Below are 21896 nucleotides of genomic sequence, written 5' to 3' on the forward strand. Positions count from 1 at the left end.
TCTCCAGCACAATGGTCGTCCCATTTTTACAGGCTCCCTAACTCCTGCAGCTGCAACCGATCACTGTGACCTCTGTGTGTGTGTGTGTGTGCATGCGTGCGTGCGTGCGTGTGTGCATGTGCGTGTGTGTGTGTGTGAATGAAATGCAGACAGTGGTTGAGGTAAACCCAAAAAACAAGCAAACTTTTGGACAGAGAAAACATTAAATTCCCAGAAAATAAAACAATAAAGCTTAAAACATTCAAATGTGTGTGTGAATGAATATGCATGTTAGGTTTTGAGGAGGTTGTCAGGGCATGTTGTCATGTGTATGCAATTGCATAACTTTATTGCAGCCAGTGTTGTCTCAGCAAGTGTGGACATTAGTGTATGAGCTCTCGTATGCATTTGTTTGCCCAAGTAACCAGGGTCTCCTGGTTTCCTGCATTTGTGTGTGTGTGTGTGTGTGTGTGTGTGTGTGTGTGTGTGTGTGTGTGTGTGTGTGTGTGTGTGTGTGAATGATTAAACCTTGGCCTGTATACACTGCTATGCCTGTCAAGGTGACTGCCTTTTGTCACAAACTATTACCAAACTCTTTGACTTCGCAGCCCTGCTCTGCTCCCTGTAAACCCATTCATACACACACGCACACACTTAGCTGGGTTTCAAAACTGTATTTGTAAGTTGATTCATCAGTCGTTGTGTCAAGCAGCCAAAAAGTAGTTTTCTGCTCTAAAGTTAATATTCTAAAGTGGCCTCAGTTTTACGTTGCCTCAAGCTTTGAGGCAGAGCTCTGGTACCACTTGACCCACTGTTACAAGGCATGCAGAAAGGAGGCCATTTTCAAGATGAAAATTTCAGCAGCACTTGTAGTGTAGAGCAAAGCGTTCCTGGTAAACCCAACAATAAAGTTGTCCTCAGTACTATAACATTTTACTGAAGTTTTCACCTTCAGCTGCACCAAATTTGCAAGATTATGAGTTTAGACATTCTCTTCATGTGGGAGTTATGACTGTATTTTACATATATTTTTTAGTGTTGTTACTCTGCCTGGCAGGCCTGTGAGCTCTGTGGTTTGTTTGCATGCATGTGTCAAAGTGCCCCAAACCATTTGCTATCATGTCAGTACATCCTGTAGTGTAGCTATCTGCCTGCAGCTTATATACAGTTGAACTGCAAGGCTGGCAGATGATATTGATATGGGGTGTTTGTTGTAATACAGTGCACTATCAAGCATGCATGAACTCTATAGAGAGGTACGGTTGCCAAGTGGTGAATGCAAAATCAATGCTTGATTATATCTTATCAAAATCACTGTTATATGTTGGTAGAAACTGAAGAACTCTTAAAGTTATGACCTCTAATTGAACTTGTAAAAAAACCCAAAACAAAACAAAAAAAACTTGTAGTTTCCGGAAACATACAGCCACTTAAAAATGACATTTAGAGCAGAGCAGCAACAACTTAAGCAATAGCTGTTGTGTGGAGCTCTTGAAACCTAATCAAAAGCTTTTGAGATTAATGTATTGTTTTAGCATTGTGGTTTCATTTTTAACAATTTAGCCCATACATTTGAACTTTAGCATGTGGCTCAGCTAACATTACAGTCTATGACTGCATGCCACCGTTTGAGCTCAAATCCTGAAATCACACCATGTGCAACTGGAAATTCTAACACAGGTTTCAGACGAAGGACTTCCACAGGACGTGCCCTCACAATAAACAATGATTACAAGAGGGAGAACTGGGAGCAACTGTGATACAATTTACAGAGGTGTGACGTTTTTATTGACCTTTGACTCTTTCTTCACACAACAGTAGAAACACCATTTTCCAACATGAAACTCAGAGTTTTGCTGTTATGGGCAGCCCTGTTCTCATGCATTACTTATCAGATATCTTTCCGGTCTGCTTGATTTTGTTGCAAAAGAATAATAATGCTTCCAAGGTTTAATTTAGCAACCTCTGTGTCCTCCTGACATCCTCACTGTGCCTGGCTTTGTAATTATGACTTAACAGCTGTGACATAGTCGCTTCAAACAAGTGCATGAAGGCAGGGAGACAAATGCAAGGACAATCACCTGGATATTTTCCCATTTGGAGACCAATTATATCTGAGTTCCCAGTTGTTCCGAACACATCGGCAGCAGTAGGAATCTACTGGGAAACCAAGCTTTGGGTATTTGGCAACAGTCCCCTCCCCCCGGGGGCTGAGAGCTTACCCACTTGTTTTTTTACTGTATAATCTAATCTTGCAGTCTTTAATACCTGGTCAAATAAAATCATTACTTGGCAGGAGATGAACTCTACCTCTCTTTCTCTTTCTCTCAGTCAAATACACACAGATAAGGGAGGTAATTTGTGCACAAGGTTGGGGGTTGTTTTTGCCAGTGGTGGGTCAATGGTCATTGCTTTGCACACAGTCTCTCCTGTAAGCAGCAACAGCCTTTGTCTCATTGGTGAAACGTTGGCAGATTCCACACTGTATTTGTTTCTCTGCTGTTTAGGCATCACCCCTCTCTTTTCTCTCTCTCTCTCTCTTTTTTTAATAAAAAAAAAAATCTTTTCAAGGTTGTTTTCTTACATAACAACCAGAGCCATGGCTAAGACAAGCCTGTGAAAACAGGAGAGAGATGCTTAAATTCTTCACATTCTTTGATTGTCTATAAGTGTGTGTGACACATATTTTTGCTTTCATTTCAGTGTACATTCATTCAAGCACACTCAGCAGTGATGTGCAGAGCATTTGTATTTCCTCTTGTACATACCAGCAAAAACAGACTCACTACTGGGAGCTTTTACGTGTTTATGTTTGCTGCTTTTAAGACTGGTATTCCACAGCAACTGTGCTTTGATGGGGAATTTCTACTCAGGCACATACACGCACACACCACGTCAGTTACCTTTTTTAATAGTGTGAGTTCAAGCTAATGTAATTAAGCATAATGATAATAATTAGATTAATTAAACAACTGGCAAGAATGTTCTTATTTCACTTGATTTCTCCACCACAGGAAGGTCAGAGGTCAGAGTCCCCTACTGTACAGATCAATTTAGTGTTCTGCTCAAGGACACTTCAGCAGGGTGGACATAAGTCGATATGAGGGTTTCACTTTGGATTCTCCAGCTGAAGGCTAATTTACACTACTCCCAATGAATAAATCATTAATATTGTCTAGATCTGTTTGAATATATGTTTGAGTATTTCTACAAGGACTTAAAGACACTGAGATTACGTTCTCTGTATTTTTATTTTATTTATTTATTGTAAATTTGGGAGGCAAAGTTGACAGTTGTAAACCTACAAAAGGTGGGTATTTTATGAACTCATTTCATAAATTGTATGTCTGAAAAAATACCCAAATGTTATGTCTAAAACATTTAAATATATCACAGTAAATTTAAACTGTAGTAATTTTAATTTACTGTAGTAGGTTTAAATACACTACAGTAAGTCTAACTTTTTGGGCACCAAAATAATAAATACTGTATGTTTCAACAGTCTCCCCAGAATTTTATTCTTGGCAGCATGGAGTAGAATGTGAGGACAGCATTTAAACCTTCATGATAAGAAGTCAAATGTTTGGAAAGTATAGCTGAACAGTTAATTTAAAAGAAAAAAAAAGATGAGATATAGCCAATTTGGTTTCTGCTCATAGTATTGGGGGGTGGTGATGGAAGTATTGGGGGAATTATGGCCTCGGTGTTTTCAAATGTGATTTTCTGTTCCTGGGCAGACAAATTTGAATAATGGGATATACATTCTTGGTGATTAGGGCCTTTATTTATTCATTGATTTTACTTTGTCAAGCCCTAATTTGTGGGGTCTTTATTACACATCGTGACACTTTTTATTCTCTATGAATCTCTTAAAACAAACAAACAAAGCTTTTATATATGTATTTATTGGCTCTAATTATATGGTACTGTGCTTATATTTTTCATGGGTTTAATAATTGGAAGGGAGACAGCTGCTCACCTTGGACAGGACTGACATGCTTGGCCTCACAGATTTTTACTTAGAATTTCTTCAACTCTATTTAGCTACCTTTGGCTGTATTTGGTTTTCTCGTTCAGAGGAAGTGGTGAATGTGTTTCCTGCCCTGTCTCCCCCCTCCAGAAACACACACACACACAGGCAGAGCTGAAGTGAATGCAGAGAGAGGAGGGGAAAGCAGAGCTCAAGCGAAAGAAGGGTTTAGCCAGCAGCGAGTGAAGAAAATGGCGATCACGCAGGACGAATTCCTCCCCTCGTAGATGCTGCAAACGCGCCGAATTTCTTTTAGCCTTACAGCCGGCTTTCCTTTCCACTCTGTTGCACTTTATACTTCAATGAGGTGAGGTTGGTTTTACGATGTTTTCTTATTAGATGACCGTGTCTTTTTGTCGAGCTTTATGTACATACGGAGTCCGGAGCAGGGGAGACCGGGGGCTGGTGCTAGATAAGTTGAGTAGTCGCTGTTGTTTAGTTAGCCGTGACTGAGCTATGCTAGCCAGCTAGCCTCCAATTCAGCTAGTACTTGGCAAGGCGGCTTGGTTGCATTGCAGTTTGCAGTGGGAAATAGTAAACGCATCGACTGACAGACCATTGCGTTAGACTGAAGACTTCAAGGCAAATGCGATAGGCAAACACTTGCATTTGTAGTCAGTTTAACCTTGTGCTGGCGCTAACTAGTACGAGCATTGGTTAACCTTAACGCTAGCTCGCCAGTTGTGCGTACATTTCTGTCAAGAATATTCCCTTATTTCGTAACATATTAATGTCTCCGGGGATTTGTTCATCAGTAGTCCGCCATAGTTTGCGGGTTCAACGTATCCCGTGATTATTAAAATACCGTAACCGCTACTTTTGGAATAAGACCGGGTAGGTTAACTAGCCACTTCGTAACGTTAGCTTTTAGCTAGCACTAGCAGCCATGCTAATTTGACGACGCAGGTTGCTCGGTGGTGACTCCGACCGATTGCCCTTTTTTTTGGTGACTTGCATAGGGGACTCCGTGATTCAAATATCACTAAACACCCAAAACCTTTGCGGTGAGACGTAATATTAGTGTGAAATTGGTGGTGAAATTCTCTGCCTGCAGAGTTGTATTTCGGTCAGAGCGTTTAACACCCTCTGTCGGCAGAAAGACGGAGCCAGCTGGTTAGTCCAGCACCAGACGTCCGCTGTGCTGGTTTTGCAGTCGTGTTCAGCTAACTTTTTACATTCACCCGACGACGCTGCAGACGCTGCTAAACCACATAATATTAAAATTGCAGCGACTGCAATTAGATGCCCTGTTAGGGCCATTGTCAGTCTTGGCTGCGCTGGAAAAATACCAGGCTCGAGAGAAGCCATGTTGGTTAAGCTGTAAGTCAGGCTACAGCTGAGATAATGGCCGATCAGGACCAGATCTGTAACTCTGACCTACACACTCACTCTTTATCAGTCATTTTCAGACACACACAGTCTCTATTCACCTTGTAGCGCCTGAGCTTAAGGGGCCCTGGTCATGCATTGCCCTGTTATGCAGTTCAACCTGCATTTCCACATCGCCCAGCTGAAATACTTTTCATGCAGCAGTTAGTTTAGAGTCTCGCTGTTTGTTTGTGCATGCCTGTCCTTGTGCAGATTATTTGAGTGAGGTGCATGTCTTTTAACCTGTGCAAAATGAATAATTAGTTTGCAACATTTTAATGAACTTATGTTTACCAATTCAGATGTAGCACTTGTCTGTGTAACCCTCTCACATATAGTTGTTTCGCTTCCAAGGTGTTGTTTAATCACAATAAACCAATAAAGCTGCATCACACCCACACACAGGGTATCTTTTATTTGTGAAGGAGGTTTGTTTTGGTTAATGTGGCCTTTGCTGTCTGAGAGATTAACTTCTTATCTGTTCGTTCTCCTTCAGAGATTCGGAATTGGAAGCTGTAGCCACCAAAGAAACTGAAGCATCTTAACAGGTGAGTGTGACAAACAGTAACGCACACGTACTTGCACACTGAATTTAAGAGCATGCGTATCAGTTTATATCACCTCCCTAGCCACTTTTCTCTAAATGATAGCAGGAACTGCATGTGTTTGTGTGTGCTGGGGTGCTAAAACGGTGTGTGTTTGTGTGGGTCAGGGGGACACGGGATGGGCAGCTGCTGCTTATGCAAGCACATGCAGTTCCGTTTGAATTGAATTGGAGGGTCTGGGTTGGTCTAGGCCGTATTGTGCTGAGTAAGCTTTGCTGTTTTAAAATCGCTAAATGAGGAGCCAGAGTCCTGATGTTTTGTGTGTGGAGAGGTGTTTGTGCAGCTCATTGTGTCCATACAGTTGGTCTACATGCACGCACACAATAGAGCCGTGGACCACAACTAGTCCATCACCCTGCTCCAAGGGACGTGTTTAATTTATAGATCCTAAAACTGTTTATGAACCTTTTTGTCATGCTCAATTTCCTGAATTGTTTTTTTGTTTGTTTTTTGTTATGATTGTGCTGTAATTATAGAGCCGGTGCATCAAGTTAGTGCTCTTTGACACCTCTCATTCCTAAAAGTATCTGTTGTTGTCAGTGTTGGAGTATGTTGTTCAAACAAAACATGTCAGACAACATATTTGTTGTGTTTCACGATTTGACAATATTGTTTAGCTAATGGCCTCATAAAATATTCTATTATGCTGGTTTGTTTGGAGTTCGTTGCTAAAGACAGATGATGTTTCACATTTTCCCAGAATTGTGGCTTATTTTCCAGTTGTGTGTACGCACATGTGTTTGGAAGTGAGTGCTGCTTAGTAATGTAAGGGGAAGCAATATAAATACCCTTAGATGTAAAATAACATGAATAATTTTTCCCATAACAAGTAATTTGTCTGCAAATTGCTCCTAAAATTTCCAGTTAAATTATTTGCCGCATGGGAATCATGTTTCATTTGATCTTCTACACAAGCCTGAAATATGTTTCTCCCAGTTTAGCTCGGCTTAATTTTGGAGATGTGTTCATTTTCATATAGCTCCAGTTTTGCATTACACAAACTAGATGGAAACACTGTTTTTGTTCCATTAATAACATACTTCTAACAGTGCTGTGTTGCTTGAGGTAATTTCAGTTTCAGTTCATGGTTTTTAGGAAGTGGCTTTACTTTTGTTTAGAAAAAATGTCCAGCCCTAAAGTTTACAGCTGGTAATTGATGGTGTTTTTGTAAAAGAAAAACCACAGTATCATAAATTTAATACGTTCATAGCATTTGTGCCACCAATGGAGATTACATACTTGGGGTAAAAACTTGAGAAGTGTTCAACATTCCTGCTCTGAAGCAGTTCAGTTATGCATCATCAAAACTTGATTTTGGACTAGATAAATTTGTAATCATAACCCAATGACAAAATAATCTGTAATTAGGTGTGACTAGTGTTATTTCCTTTGACTTTGTGGAACAATTTGCTGTTTAGCTTCACTTTCACATTTGATTGTTGTTTAGCTCCGTTCCCTAAATTACTGTTCTTCTTTGCTTGTATAGAAATATTCAGGGTTTTTTTTGTGAATTGTTTTAGCTGTCACACTGTAAACTTACACAGAAGGACTCCAGGCGTAAATAGCCACCTTGAGATTGTCGTATTGGGAATTTAATACTGCGGTGCTATAAATTCCTAAAGTCTTGCAACATTGCTACAGTGGTTGGGGATCAGGTAGTTGACCATTGCCCCTCTGAGCAGTAAAGCCACACCTGCAGATGGTCAAGAGAATGGAAAAAACAAGAAGCAGGAATGGAGCGTTTGATTCCACTGACCTGCGCAGGCACAAATGGGATGCCAATTTTATGTGTGGATGGACAGTTATGTCTTTGGCTTTGTAATTTTTCAGATTAGTATAACTGTGTTTGTGAGTCAGAAGTACAAAACTTTGACCTTAATTCATTTTTTATTGGTTTATTTGGTATAATGGTTTTGGATATGAAACCTATATTACAAAATGTCTCTATATTAATCTATTAAAGTGTTAAAATTGTTTTATATATAATGTATATGTATTAATCTTAAATTACTGTAGGAGACTTTTTTCATTACACCATGAAGTCACGGGTTGCTTGATGCCACACATCCACCTAAAAAATAGAAAACCAATGTGTGATTTTTTTTCACATTACCAAACAGTTTTGTGTAATGGCTTACTACAGTTAATGTAACTGCCCGCTTAGAATTAAATATTTTTAATTGTATGCAATTTGAAATAATCTGGATTTGCCATTTAAGTTCCTTTGTTTTTGATGATATCAGTTGTGCGAAAAAAACTTCAATCTGCATTTTAGAAACCTGAAAAAAAAACCTTGCTGTTAGAAATGCTTTGGTTCACAACTTGCCTCACCCAGCTCTCCCAGCAGAAAAATTGAATTGCTTTTTTTTTCAGCCAGAAATATCATATTGCCTCCTTAAGTTACCGTGACCTGAAATGAACCGGCCTGATTTTGTGTTCTCAGTCTAAGCGAGAGGTTTAATGCAGCCAGGCTGGAAATGTCGCATCTTGCAGTGTCAGCCTTACAAAGCCTTCCCTGTTGGGCTGTTTGTGATGAGGAGATACCCGTTGTTATTCACTAATTGAGTGATGGCTTTCCTGAACGGAGCCTCCTGTGTTTAGCCTCCGTGAGAACATGCTAATGCAAATTGATGCAAATGATGTGGTGTTGTACATGCAAATTAGCCACGCGACTATCCTCTGGTTTTTGTTCTTCAGGGACAGAGAAAGCCTTGTGAGTGTGTGTTTGTAGATGCTCATGTTTATCGGTTTATGTTTGGGTGTATGTCTGGTGTCTTTGTGTGAAAGCAGCTACTCCTTCAAAGCTACAAATGCAATCAATACTCCGTCTCCTATAACTTCAGCAACACTTGCTGGATTCACCGCATGACTCACGACTGGGAGAGAAAAAACACCCTTTACAAGGTTTATGGATGAAGTAGTCTAAAGTCTCAGACTTCTGATCTCCACCACCTCAGAAATCCAAATATAGTTGGATTATTTTTAAAGCGTTTCAGCTTTATCTGACAGCAGGCAGAAAAGGGCCTAGAAAAAAGGCAAGTGGGAGGCAACAAAATCTGTCTACACCATGAATCGCTCAAGAGCAGAATTATCTTTAATCTTTGCTGAATGTAGCAGATTCCCTAAAGTTAAAAGGAAAATTCAGGGGAAAATAATGAACCTGAAGATTGATTTATAAGCTTTTTTTTTTCTATCAGGATGCTTTGCCCTGTTCCGATGGCACTTAAAAACTGTTTTGCAGAGTTGTGAATTATATCACTACTGACCTTTTACAACTGTTTACCTCCTCTTTCATCTGTCTGCTGCTCTTTATCCCTTTCAGCCCTCCCTCTGTCTCAAAATGGAAAAACCCAAAAAGTAGAGGCTTAATAGTGGAATCAACTGTTCAGATGGTTATTTTATCCACTCTAAACACAACAAAGACCATATTTAGAGATAAGATATTTTTGGAAAGTGATGGCTCTTCTGCTGTCTGGTCGTGTGTATGTGTTACAGTGAAAATGGCAGCTGTTTTCTTTCTGAAAGTTGTTGTAAAATGATGCAACACAATGAATGTAGCATTTTAAATGTATTTTGTTGATTTTGTTGAAGTATACTACTACTAGGGCTGCACTTAATGTATTTTATTATTAATATTTTTATCTCCATTCATTTAAAGTCTTGTCTATATATTTGACTCCTTTGTCCAAATTGACATATTCACACTGCTTGTTTTGTCCCAGTAGTAGTCCAAATATTAAACTCACTGTAATATAAAAGAGAAACGCAGAAACATTTACATTTATTAAACTGGTACCAGCCAATGTTTGACATTTGTGCAAAAAAAGTGACTTGTGATTAATTGATGATGATGAAAAGTCAACTGATGAATGGCTGTTTTAAGTGTAGGCTTAAATGTCTTAGGTTTGCACGGTGTTGATGTATTATTCCACACTGGCCAAATGGACAGACGCCTATTAGAATCTGTTCTTGGCAACTTGGACAGAAATCCATTTTCTGAATATCACTCCACAACTTTAATTTTGTTCACAATGCCCAAGAAAATAATAGCAGTGAACATTGTAACTGCAGTTTTGTACATGCTGGATTTACTGAAGATTAACACCTTTCAGACGGGAGACAAACAGACAAATAGGGAAGGACAACTACCATTCCTGGCCTGATTTGTCATAGTGGTAACAGACTCATTAAAGATCAGCAACAGAAAGCACATGGTCAGTATTTGTACTCATCACCTTTCAGGTGACCTAGATTTGGGAAGAGCTGCTGGTAATCAGGGTTTAGGCAGTTAATGAAAGTGCTTACAGGGGAAAAAAAGCTGCAATTTATAGTCTTCAATTTAATTTTAATTGTTTTTGTTTAGTTTTCGGTACCACCCTGGAATAGGATAAAACAAACCATAAAACACATTGTTGCCCTCTTGTCTTTTTCTTTCCTTCCCCCCTGTTCTGACTGCCTTGGTCTTCTTTATCCCTTTGGTTTGCTTTTGGTGGCTGGAGGTGTCCTCCTCCCTCTGTCAGCTGTAGCTGTCGGGGGATGGGCAATTGTCGGTCCATTCATAAACAGATGCTGTCCATGGTGTGTATGTGTGCTCTCCAGGAGGGCCCCCACCAGGCTCTGCTGTTGTTGTTGTTGAACCCAGAGCCATCTGCTGAAGCACTTGATGGTTGGAAAGGAGTGGAGGAAGGAGATGGGGGAAGTGTGGGAACAGAGAGAGAAGGGTGGTGTCTAAAGGTGGTAGCAAAAAAAAAAAAAAGAATGGGACTGTTAACATATTAAGGCAAACACCTGATTTAATCTGTTATTTCAACACATTTACCAGAATAATTTAGGGAAATTAAAGTCCTTTTGTGTTGGAACTGAAAATTTCTGACTTCAACAACTTTTAAAGGCAGTTTCAAACAGCAGCACATGTTGTTTGAAAAACTTAAACCTCCAGCATGTAATAAAGATATGTGAGGCCCTTTTCTTTCGTAGATATGTCCCATAGCACGGCTGCAGTATTCGCTCTGACTCACAGCAGGTCAGTGCTGTTTGTAAGATCTGTAACTGTACACAATACTGTAAAACCCTACACAAATCAGATGTGGTGGTTTCCTTCAGGTCAAGATAAAGTAAAAGATTTATTTGGTTTTTATTTATTTTTTACATGGACAGTGCACATTGGTCAACATCAATGTAAATGTGTCACTGGGGAAATAAATGGTTGATTATCAATTGTTGTCTCATGGCCAGTTGTTAAATAAGCCATTAGACTTATCTGATGTTAGTGAGTTGAGGAGATGACTCTTCCTGTTTGACAATAATTGAGCACAGTAAATTGTAAAAAAAATGTACTAAATATATTAAGCCATAGTTATTTTTTGGGGGATATTTTTAGTTTGCAGTGCAGAATCTTATATCAGCATCATGTCTTTGATCGATCCTACTAGAACATTTCATAGTATTTGTGAGCCACAGTGAAATTGTCAGATGATACCAGATGATTAAACATTTAAAGTTACAGCCATGGTGACTGTCAAAGTTGTTTCAACATCTCTGTGCGTGTCTGTTTATAGCTAAGGTAAGTGCTGTGCTGTAATCCCATTATTGGATTAGACTGCAGCCTGCAGCTTTCTCCTGCAGGCTAAATGGCACACCCACCGGGACCAGTGCAGCTAAACTTAACACTCACTGAGGGAGAAGCTACAGTCTGATTATAAACTAATAGGACACTAATTGGAAGACCTTATTTCTTTTTGGGAGCAAAAACAGTAATACTGTGAACATGTTTTATTACAAATGTTTAATTGAACCAATTTTTCTATTCTGGTTTGAAACCAGTGATTATTTTCATTATAGATTAGTTTGTTATATTTAGCTTTAATCAGTACATGGTTTGATCTGTTAAATGTTAGAGAGCAATGAAAACACCCAGAGCCAAAGTTGACAGCTTTAAGTTGCAGGTTGAGTCTGATCAACAGTCTATTCCCAAAGATATTCAGTTTACAGTGATATAAAACTGAGAAAATCAGCAGATCTTCACATTAGAAAATCTGGTAGTTCCATGTTTTTGCTTAATAAATGACTGAAACAATTAGATTAGAAGAATTGCTATCTTAAAACTTTTTCCTGTGAAAAGAACCACTATGCAAAGTAAAGATGCTGGATGGGAAAAACATTTTCTGTGATTAAAATAATGAAGTGATACAGTTTGGCAGCCCTCTCAAGTTCACAGTTTTTGACATTTATACCATATCAACTTAACACTCCTGATCAAAATTGTATTCCTCTGATTAAGTGATGGAGTTTACTTGAGAAAAAGTTGTCTGTTTAGTGATGGTTGTGTGCATGTGCGTGCATGTTGGCACAACATGAAAGATATTGCAGGATATTGTTGGAGCGCTTGGCCTGCCATGTCAGATCTTTCATTCTGAATATAGTAATCTCATCTTTTATTTGGATGGCAGCCAGCTCCCTCGTCTCAGTGCATCCAGTTTTAGCTTTTCCTCCTTAAAGTTTGACTAGGTTTTAGAGGTTAAATTTTGGCTGGTTGGTGGAAAAAAGAACGCTCAATCTTGTGTCATTCCATATTAAACATAAAAATGTAATGTAATTGCAATTACAGTGCAAGTAATGGTATCTCCTCCTGTTCTCCTCCACAGGGATCACACCCATAGAGGGAAGAACAGTGGATGGAAGAGAGAGAGAGACAGAGAGTGTGAAGAGGAAGGAGGATAAGAAGATACAGGACTGGACAAAAGGTGAGAGAAGGCGTCATATGTCTTCTGTCAGGAGCTGTGGGATAGTTGTTTGGTTGTTTTCTTTAACAGTTTACTTAATTGGAGTCATAAATTAGGACAACATCATGAGATGGTCCTACTAAAAGTCAATTAAAAAAAAAAAAAAGAAAAAAAGAAGTTATTTCCGAGCCCAAGTCCAATTGTGTTTAATGATTTTCCATTGTTAAGGTCGTCTATCTCCATGTGGACTCAGTCTCTGTAATTCATCAGCATCTGCTGCTTCTAGGACACCTAACTTCCTTTCGCCTTGCACAGGGTTATTTATCCACAATGAGCGATGTGCCATTAAAACAGTGAAGTCTAGCTCTTATAATGTTCAATAGGCCCATTTTGCCAGCCAGCAAATGCAATTCCGCACAATAAGCAAGGATATGATTAATATTGAATATCAACAGAATTGTACTCTAGGTAGTAAAAAATGAACACTTTAAGCTTAAAATAGTCTCACAACCCTCAGTGCGGCAGTTTAGTGTAGAGACGTGAATCTGGCAGTACATGATAGGAGCTGGCTCAGTGTAAAATACCAAAGCATGCTTGACTCCCAGAAGACTTCAGAATATCCACAAACTGCTTGGCTCACAACATAAAAAAACCAACACTAGACTATTTGTTCACTTAAGCAATGGGGCCTTTGAAGAGTTTTCGAATATTAAAATGTTTATTTTTTCCCAACATTTTTCCTCCCTGCATGGTCTGGGTCCTGTTCCTGTTTATCTGTCCCAGTAGTGCAGTGTGCTTTGCTCTAATGACAGCGCCGGTGTACTTTGCCATGTGACGTAGTCGTGTTTTCCATTTGAATTGCCGTTACAGTTTCCATTGAGTCCTGTTTGCACGGGCCTACTATTGTTACAGCTGAAACTACAGTCATGGCTAGTGTAGGCAGGAAGTCTGATAGCGTATATCTCCGACCTTGGGTGCGTCTTTTGAGTTTCAGTTGCTCTCTCTGTCTCGCTTTTTGAGTTCACTCTTCCACTGTCGTCCTGCTGTGTCTCTAGCTCTGTCTCTCGCTCTGACTGTGCTGTTAGATTCGCTGATGTGTCTCTGTAGTAACAGATGAGTAGTTCAGAGTTTGTCTCTCTAGTACCAGACTGAACTGGCACAGCCATTTATTGTCATGGAACCTCTTCCCCCAGATAATACAGTTATACAGTAACAAGAGTGTAATCGTTGTACTTCTGAAAGGCCCAGTGTCTGGCTATAGTGCGTGTCTATAGGCTGCTTTGCCTTCAGCTGTGGAACTCTTTAGCATGCATTCAAGTTCAGCGATCTTTGGTCTTGAATCCAGAAGGAATGTGACATTTTGATTGAGTCATATATAAATGAAATATTTCAGAAGAACTGCGCTGATAAATTGTTTAGTAGATTGACTGAAAATTAATCTGTACCACTTGATAACCATAACCAGTAGATACACTGAAATGAAAATAATTGTTAGTTACAGCTTTACACATAAGAGAGAACAAATGTGCATAACTTGTACTTGATGCTTTGAATGTTTGAATGCAGCTCATACTTTATGCTCCATGATGCGTAAATGGGTACAGTCAATAACAGAAAAATGTAAATATATGCTAGTACAGTGCGATAATTATCACGATTCAACCTGGCTGATGGAATGACCAAGTTATTTCAAAATAAGAGAAAATAACCTATCAACACTGGCTTGTTATCTCCCTTGTGACTGGTAGAGTAGATAAAGTCCTGTAAGCTCAAAATAGTTTAACAACCCCGACTGCTGTGGTTTAGCGTAGAGACATGAGTCTGGCAATACATGATAAGCGTTTGTGTAGTATAAAATAGCAAAGCATGCCCAGCTCCCAGAAGACTGAAGAAAATCCATTTGCTGCTGGGCTCAAAACAGAAGCTTGAAAAGGATCAGTCCTGTTGACTAATTTTAAACTATTTGTAGAGGAGATAAAAGTTTCTGAGCATGCCTGGTAGCAAATACTACCTACCTGGGTGTGGGTGGGCAGGTGAGTGTAAAGTCAAATGGATGACTGAATAATGGACAAATCAGCTGAGTCATAAGCAAAACCTGAAGCCTGTGCTTTGGCTAACATTGCCCTGGGTTTGAGTTTGGTTAGTGTGTGGGTGCCCCTCCGAACACCTTCCAAAGCTGACGTGACAGTGGTGGACTGTGCAGCAAGTGCGCTTATCTGCTCCTGCACACGCTCGCTCTTCTCATGTAATCTTATGCACAGCATACTGTTTTGTTAGTAAAGCAGACCAGACACATGCAGCAAAGTCACTCCCTTAAACTGCATCTTTTCTTAACACTTCAGTTGCGCTCTTCAGTTCCTTCATGTTTATGTCACATGAGACTAGGGAAGTTATAGCAGGACGGAGGCAGACTGCCTGCTTACACTCCCAGGGCTCCCCTCAGCTTTTCTGCTTGGTTAGTGAGTGGTTTTTACATATTTGAGACACAAACACTGGCGTGTGCTTCTTGCACTGATGTCATCTTGGTTGGACAAGCTCGGAGGAATAGGGAGTGTTTAGGAATGTCGCCATGACAACAGGATCTTCCCCAACAAGCACTGGTTACTTACTTCAGCTCCAGGAAATACATTTGAGATAGGTTGCTCTGAGAAAGATCAAACTGAACTGAGTTTTAAGATAATCAAATTAAAGATCATTATAAATTTTGTAATAATGCACTGTACAGTATAAAATATATACAGTACAAAGAGCAAACTGAGCCATCAAAATAAACATGTCTGTAAGCATGAGGAGAGTTTGACGATGTGCATGTGTTGAACTTGGAGCACATTTTCAAACACAGCACTACATAGGCAGAATCAAGATGAGGAAACATGTCCTTGTACGAGACATTTGTCACACATGCAGTAATTGGTATGTATCCCTCCAGCCAGCTTTTTATCATGCAAGTGTGCATTTATTTTAGTGTTAAATCAGAGTGTAACATACAGTCAGTGCACTAATGCTTGTGTGCCGTTGAAGTAATATGACAGGTGAAATCAGTTTTATAACAGAACTAACTGGATAGCCAAGTCCAACTCATGTTGCATATCTGAGCCTGTGTGTTTTCTACACCTGTTATACCACCGACTGTTTCTTTTTCTACATTAAGATTTGTTGTTGAAGGCCTGTAATGTTTTACTCTTATGCAAATTATTAAAAAAGAAAAGTCAGCGTTGGGCAACAAAGCATCATGCTTCAAATAGATTTTGTAGTTGCATAGCAACAGCAGGACACGTGAAAAGTGCCTGTAGCTAAAAACAATGTTCAGTTGTCAGTTAAGTTGCATCCAGAGTGTTTAGACAATCAAGTCAATCAGTGCAAAGCTTGTAAAATGTATTGTTCATTTAATAACCTTTGTACTGTGAAAGTGTGGCTTCTCCGGTAATTGTTAGGGATCCGTTTCTAAACATGGAGCAATCATCTAAAACGAGCCATTTTAAGCAAATATTTAAAATGCATATTTTTATAAATATGTGGGAAAGAATATGCCAGAGATTCAGAGAATAAGAAAGATGCATTGTTTGAGGGCCTCTAACAAGTTTAGGCAATGTCCTAAACATTTCAAACCAGTTAAACGTCTCACTTTCACTCCATACAACTCAAGACTTTTAGTTAGCCTCAAATGTCCATAGAGATATACCTGTATTTATAACAGGTTTTTTTCATGAACAGATGCTCTCAAAAACAGCGTATTATATCTGCTTGGATGTATTTTGGTTTAGATCCACCTCTGTTCTACTCCTACTCTCTAGGTTAGTTTATGTAACTGGTAAGGTAGAAAACAGTGCCAGAGCACTTCATTGGTTAATTCTTGTCGTTATTTTACCACTGGTCAGGTGTTCAGTGAATTGGCTTCTTTGCCTTTAGTTTCTTTGCTTCGTACTCCTTTGAAGTGAGAGCACACATTGTACTGGGTTCATGTGCTGCTGACTTCAGGAAGTTGACCTCTTTGCTTTTTATACATGTTAGAAGCTGCAGCTACATTCCTCTCACATCAACCTCAATGACAGGCTCATTTGCCTCTGCCTCTTCGTCCTTCCTTTATCACATTGCACTTCTCTGTTTCTCTGTCTTCTCTCTTCCCCTTTCTTTACCTTGGTATTGTTGTTTTTTTAATCTTTTTTTTGCATGCCCCCCCGGCCCCCCCAGCTGCACTCTCTGTGTTTGTGTCTTGTCTCTAAACCCCCCACCCCCCACCCCAGTCTGTAAGATGATAGCAGCAGTCGAGCTGCTGCCAACTCCAGGGGCCCTCATGAAAGCTGTTCTCAGATGGAAGCAGGGGGAAAGAGGAACAAACTGTACTCTGTGTACTGTGCAGCAGCAATGGCCATGCTTATACACACCAGGGACAAGAAATGTTAATGTTTTGTATGCTACACTCTGATTGTAAACTAAGAAAATTGTTATTTGTGTTGTGATAATTCCCAATGAGCTAAATAAGTGAATAAGCCTTCTAATTAAAAACCCTGATAGATTATTTGACATTTAAGAAATTAGGTGCAGGCACAACTCCAACTGACAATTATTTTCAATATTGATTAATGTGCTGATTATTTTCTTGAATGATTTACTAAACCTTTGAGCCTATAAAAGGAAATAGTAAAAAAAAAAAAAAAAAGCCCATCACAAATTTCTAAAGCCCAAGGTTACTTGTTTTATGTGGAAAGGTTTTTTTTTTTTTTATACAGTTTACTATCACATTACACAAAGAAAAGAAGCAAATTCCCACTTTTATTATCAAAATAGTTGATTGACTTTCTGTTGAAAGACAAATTGGTTAATTAAGGAATTGTTTCCGCTCTAGAAGACACAAACCAACAGTATTATGTAGGCAGCAAGTACAGGTTGGGTGTTGGAGATCGCAAAGCTCAGTCACCCCCCGTTTTGTTTTTTTTTTTCTTTGAGAAAGAAGACTACTTTCTCAAGTAAAATGTGACATATGTTTCTACATTACTTTGATTTGCACTACCTTATAAGGATAAGTTGTTATCCTTGTGTAGGCACTTTGAATCAGATTCTTTGGGGTTGACAGAGGTCTTTCCATGTATGAAGGTTGAGTCAAGATTCATGGAGGTAAACAGCTCAGTTTGCTGGAAGGGGTTTGCTCTATTTGCGCTCTGGCTGCCAGAGGCAGGTCAGTTCCACAGTTTTGCTTTCTTGCTTTTTTTCATTCTGTCTTTTGGATAATGCTCCTTCTTTAAAATACTTTTGAGACACTTTTTTGGGAGGTTTTTTTTGTAATGATGACATCCTGTCTGTTTTTGATTGGATCCAGAGGACGGCTAAACAGCTTCTGGCGGGCTTATGTTTAGGTGCTGGCTGTATGCCTGGGTTTAGCTAGTGAGTTGAGTTAACAAAGGTGGAATCTGGCCTCAGTTAAGCGTGTCTGGTCAGTATGTAGGCTTTTATAGCCCTGGTTGCTGTGTGACTGAAAGAAACCTTTTCCCTGAGTTGCAATAGTTGGATTATATTTTGTGTTTGTGGAATGAGGTTATTCTCACCACAATAAGCAAGCCAGTCACCCCTGAACATTAAAATCACTGAAATCTGCTCTGAACTTGTAACACATGCATGCTTCATTTCATCTGCACACTTGCTCATTGTCCACACATGGGTTTGTTTGGTCTCTTATCATGTTGGCTAGTGAACAGAGTGGTTGCTATTTGAACTGAAGGTTTATAAATAGACCTGTGTACTGCTGCAGCAGGCAGAGAGAGCTACCACACTTGCTAACCTACACTGAGAAAAGGTCAGCAGACACGCACACACACACTTATCTCCTTGCTGTCAAATACACTGGTCCACTTTCACTGAAGGATGTCTGTGTCTCTCTCCCGTCTCTTGATTCGTGCCTTTGTCCTATTTTTCTTTTTATTGTTTTTTTTCCTCCTTGTCTCTTGCTGTCTTTGTCCCCTCACTACTTCTCTTCCTCTGCTCTAGGATAAGAGGTTTTGCTTGCCATGGCGTCCTAGGGCAGTGCTGCCAGCTTTAAGCCTGTTGTATAACCCTAATCTAGTTCAACTCATACACATTCATTCCCCCTCAAGAAGAGAAGGTGTGGGGTGGTCACTCGCTCCCTTTCTTCATTCTACTTTTCTGAGTAACCTAGCTGACTCACATATTTGTCTCGCACTCAAGTGTACCATAAGCTGGGCCAAGGACAGATGGGAATAATTAGTTTCTTTCAGCATGAGAAAGAGGAAGAGAACAATAGGAAAGGATAAGGCTGTTTTTGGACAGCAGTGGCACTGAAACAGAAAACACAGACTTGTAACCCTCACTCATTTCCACACTTTTTACAGTGGAGGTGCAACCACTAGCTATGCCGTCGGCCCTGCTGCAGCTGACCTGCACCTCTTTAATTTAACTATGCATGTAACTATGCATCAAGGCTATGACGGCTAAGGAGCTACCACGTGGAGACCATAAGAATAATGATCTGCTTGTGTGGTGTGACGCTGGTAGGGATTGTTGTCAGTGGAGACAACATGAAACAAGCCTAAGAAAAGCTCAATAATTTTTTCATTTTCAGTAGTGCAAGAAACATTTTGTTCTTTAATAAACCATTTCCACCACAAGCCTGCTTGTGGCCATCATTGCTCTTTTGCAGGGATTAAAAAAATGTAGCCATGATAACTGTAGCTTTGGGTACTTTTACATAATTTTTTTGTCACTAGAAAATGCTAACCCTCCCACTGTCACTGTATCACAAATGAATAAGAGAAAGTACACATCACTACTTTCTGTAAATAATGATCACGTACAACACTCATCCTGTGTTATAGTGGTGCTACGAATCATTAAATTAGTCTTCAAATAGGCCTCGTGAGAAGTATACACAAGCAAAAGTGTTTTTACTGATTCATTTGTGTGCGTGCCATCTATTCATCTGAGTCCCAGTGGACTGGTATAGAGGCACACGTGTGAGACGTGAGGGAGCGACAGTCGTCTAAAACCCTCTAGAAACGTTAATAAAACTGCTGGTGGTGTGGACTGGTGATGGATGTTGTGATTGAGAGTTTTACAAACTGATGATTGTAGACTTGTTGATAATGGACATGCAGTATTTTTAACTAACCTCCCTGTTCTCCCCTTTTGTCCCTTTCTGTCGTTTTCTGCAGTGCCAGAGCTTACCAAGTCAAGGCAGAGTCCTAAATCTAAACCACATCCCCCCCTTCCCCCTCCCCACGCATACACCTACACACCCACATACTCACACATACACACACACACAAACACACGCATACAGTCTTCAGCAATGCCAAGGGGGCCTGATCAGCCTGCTGCCCGCTCTGATAAGCCCCGCCTCTTCATCTCAGACCCTTGAGGCTGTGTCCTCTGAGCTTTGACCTTTGACCTTCCCTTTGTCGACCTGGGAACAAGAGGTCACCTGTTCTCCACTCAACCCAGGGACGCCCTCCTGCCCAGCCAGGAGCCGCAGCCACAAGCCGCACTCACAGGTAAATTATGAAAAAAGAAAGAAAAGAGCACCAGCAAACAGCAGTGGGTTACATTCAGTTAGAATGTATCATTGAGGCACACTGGCCTACACAAACACACTGTCTGCCAATGTTCACATTCTTGGATAAACAGAGAAACAATTGGACAATTACATTTAAATGGCAGTAAATGTTAAAATGTGGGTGTGTTCTTGCTCACAGGTCCTGACGAGTTTCCTCTTTTTCTTGAATCCCAAATACAAAGACACTGTCTAGCCAAAAAAAAGAAAACAACCTGATTAATGAATAACTTGATTAACCTTTAATGAGCCAAATTTGTGACCTTTAACTAAACTGCATGTTATAAAAATGTTTAAGCAACAACTTTTTAACTGTTTCTAGTTTACTGAAGTTGTTGAAGTATTTGCCAATTTGTTAGTTTGCTCTAAATTTATATTACATATGTAATACTCAGCAAAATAAAAGAATTATTTATAGCATGCTATAGAAGTATTTATAGTTTGTGTTGTGTCTTGCAAATCACTAATCACAACAAGCAAGTATAACAACTTATTGCTGATTTGCTTAGACTATGAGTTAATACAAATGTGAATAGTTCACTTTATACCTTCATATGATGATCTGTACCTGCTAACTTGGGTTCAGAGTCTAGCAGTGACAGTCCACTAATACTCTTCTACTTGCAAGCCCTTCTCACTGTGAACCCCTCTGACCTAAACACTCGTGTTCTTTTCTATTTTCTTGATTCTCAGTGAATGATCTCTCTATTTCTAACATCTCCTCACTGTGTTTGTCTTCTGTCTCTCTCTCTTAACCCCCCTAAGTCTGTTTGACGGTCTTTCCTCTCTCTGTTTCCAGGCATGGCTCCCATTCGGGATTCCGTCAGCCACTCCCCTAATCAAACAGGTGACTACACATGGCTTTTTTTCCTTCCCCTTTTCTTCAGCCTTTCAGTCTTCCTCACGCTGTCTTACTTTGGCTGTCTGCTTCGCGATTGTCAGATTAGGTAGAAGCAGTGTGACTTGACCTTGACTGATGATGGATTTTATTCATGGAATATCAGAAATTCAGAGAGAGAGATGAATGGGTGTGAAATGGTGCCAGAGCTCAGAGTTTATTCTTTGCATGTCCTGCCCTCTGTATTTCCCAGGACAGTTAGAACCACTGCACCTCTTCATCTAACTCCATCTTCTTTTTTTTTCTCATAACCCAAAAATGTTTACTAACTGCAAATTGTTTTTTTCCCCCATTTCCTACAAGTTAATTGTTTAGTCATAAGGTAGAAAGTCAGCCTTTCTTTTTGAAATGTCATCTCATATTTTGTCTGAAAACCTTTAATTGTCCTTTCAAGGTGTCCATGTATCACCAACCTCTGCACAAAAAATTGTCACAAGGAAAATATCTATTTGGAGAAACTTAATCCAGTCAGCTCTTGTTAACATTAACTAACCTTCAACATCATGAGAAGTTCTTTTATAATGAAGACATGCTTCATTGACCGCCTTCACATTAAAACGCTTACATTGTGAGTTATCAGCAGTACTACTGTGCATTAACATTGGTTTACCACAGCAAAATGAATGGGGGCTCCCTCTACAGCAGTGCTGTAAGAGTGACAAAGAATACTGATAAATAAAGTAGTATTATCCACAGAGAGTTTCTGTACCACTGAAAATTCAGGAACTTGCCA

At 39.7% G+C, this 21896-nt stretch overlaps 1 protein-coding gene across 2 annotated transcripts in view; it reads left to right on the plus strand.

Annotated features, from left to right (window-relative positions):
• Nucleotides 1-4124: 4124 nt before the first annotated feature.
• Nucleotides 4125-21896, plus strand: part of LOC121198447 (trinucleotide repeat-containing gene 6A protein-like) — a 32979-nt gene continuing 15207 nt past the window's right edge. Inside the window, exons 1-5 of one of the 2 annotated variants that reach the window (XM_041062607.1) lie at nt 4125-4316; nt 5874-5925; nt 12627-12725; nt 19868-20206; nt 21065-21112. In XM_041062607.1, the coding sequence (XP_040918541.1) occupies nt 21067-21112 (46 nt within the window). In that variant the 5' untranslated portion in view covers nt 4125-4316; nt 5874-5925; nt 12627-12725; nt 19868-20206; nt 21065-21066. The remainder of the gene's footprint in view (nt 4317-5873; nt 5926-12626; nt 12726-19867; nt 20207-21064; nt 21113-21896) is intronic. The other variant, XM_041062609.1, reaches the window with a different exon arrangement.

The sequence above is a fragment of the Toxotes jaculatrix genome, chromosome 18, assembly GCF_017976425.1.
Source record: "Toxotes jaculatrix isolate fToxJac2 chromosome 18, fToxJac2.pri, whole genome shotgun sequence".
Classification (NCBI taxonomy): Eukaryota; Metazoa; Chordata; class Actinopteri; family Toxotidae; genus Toxotes; species Toxotes jaculatrix.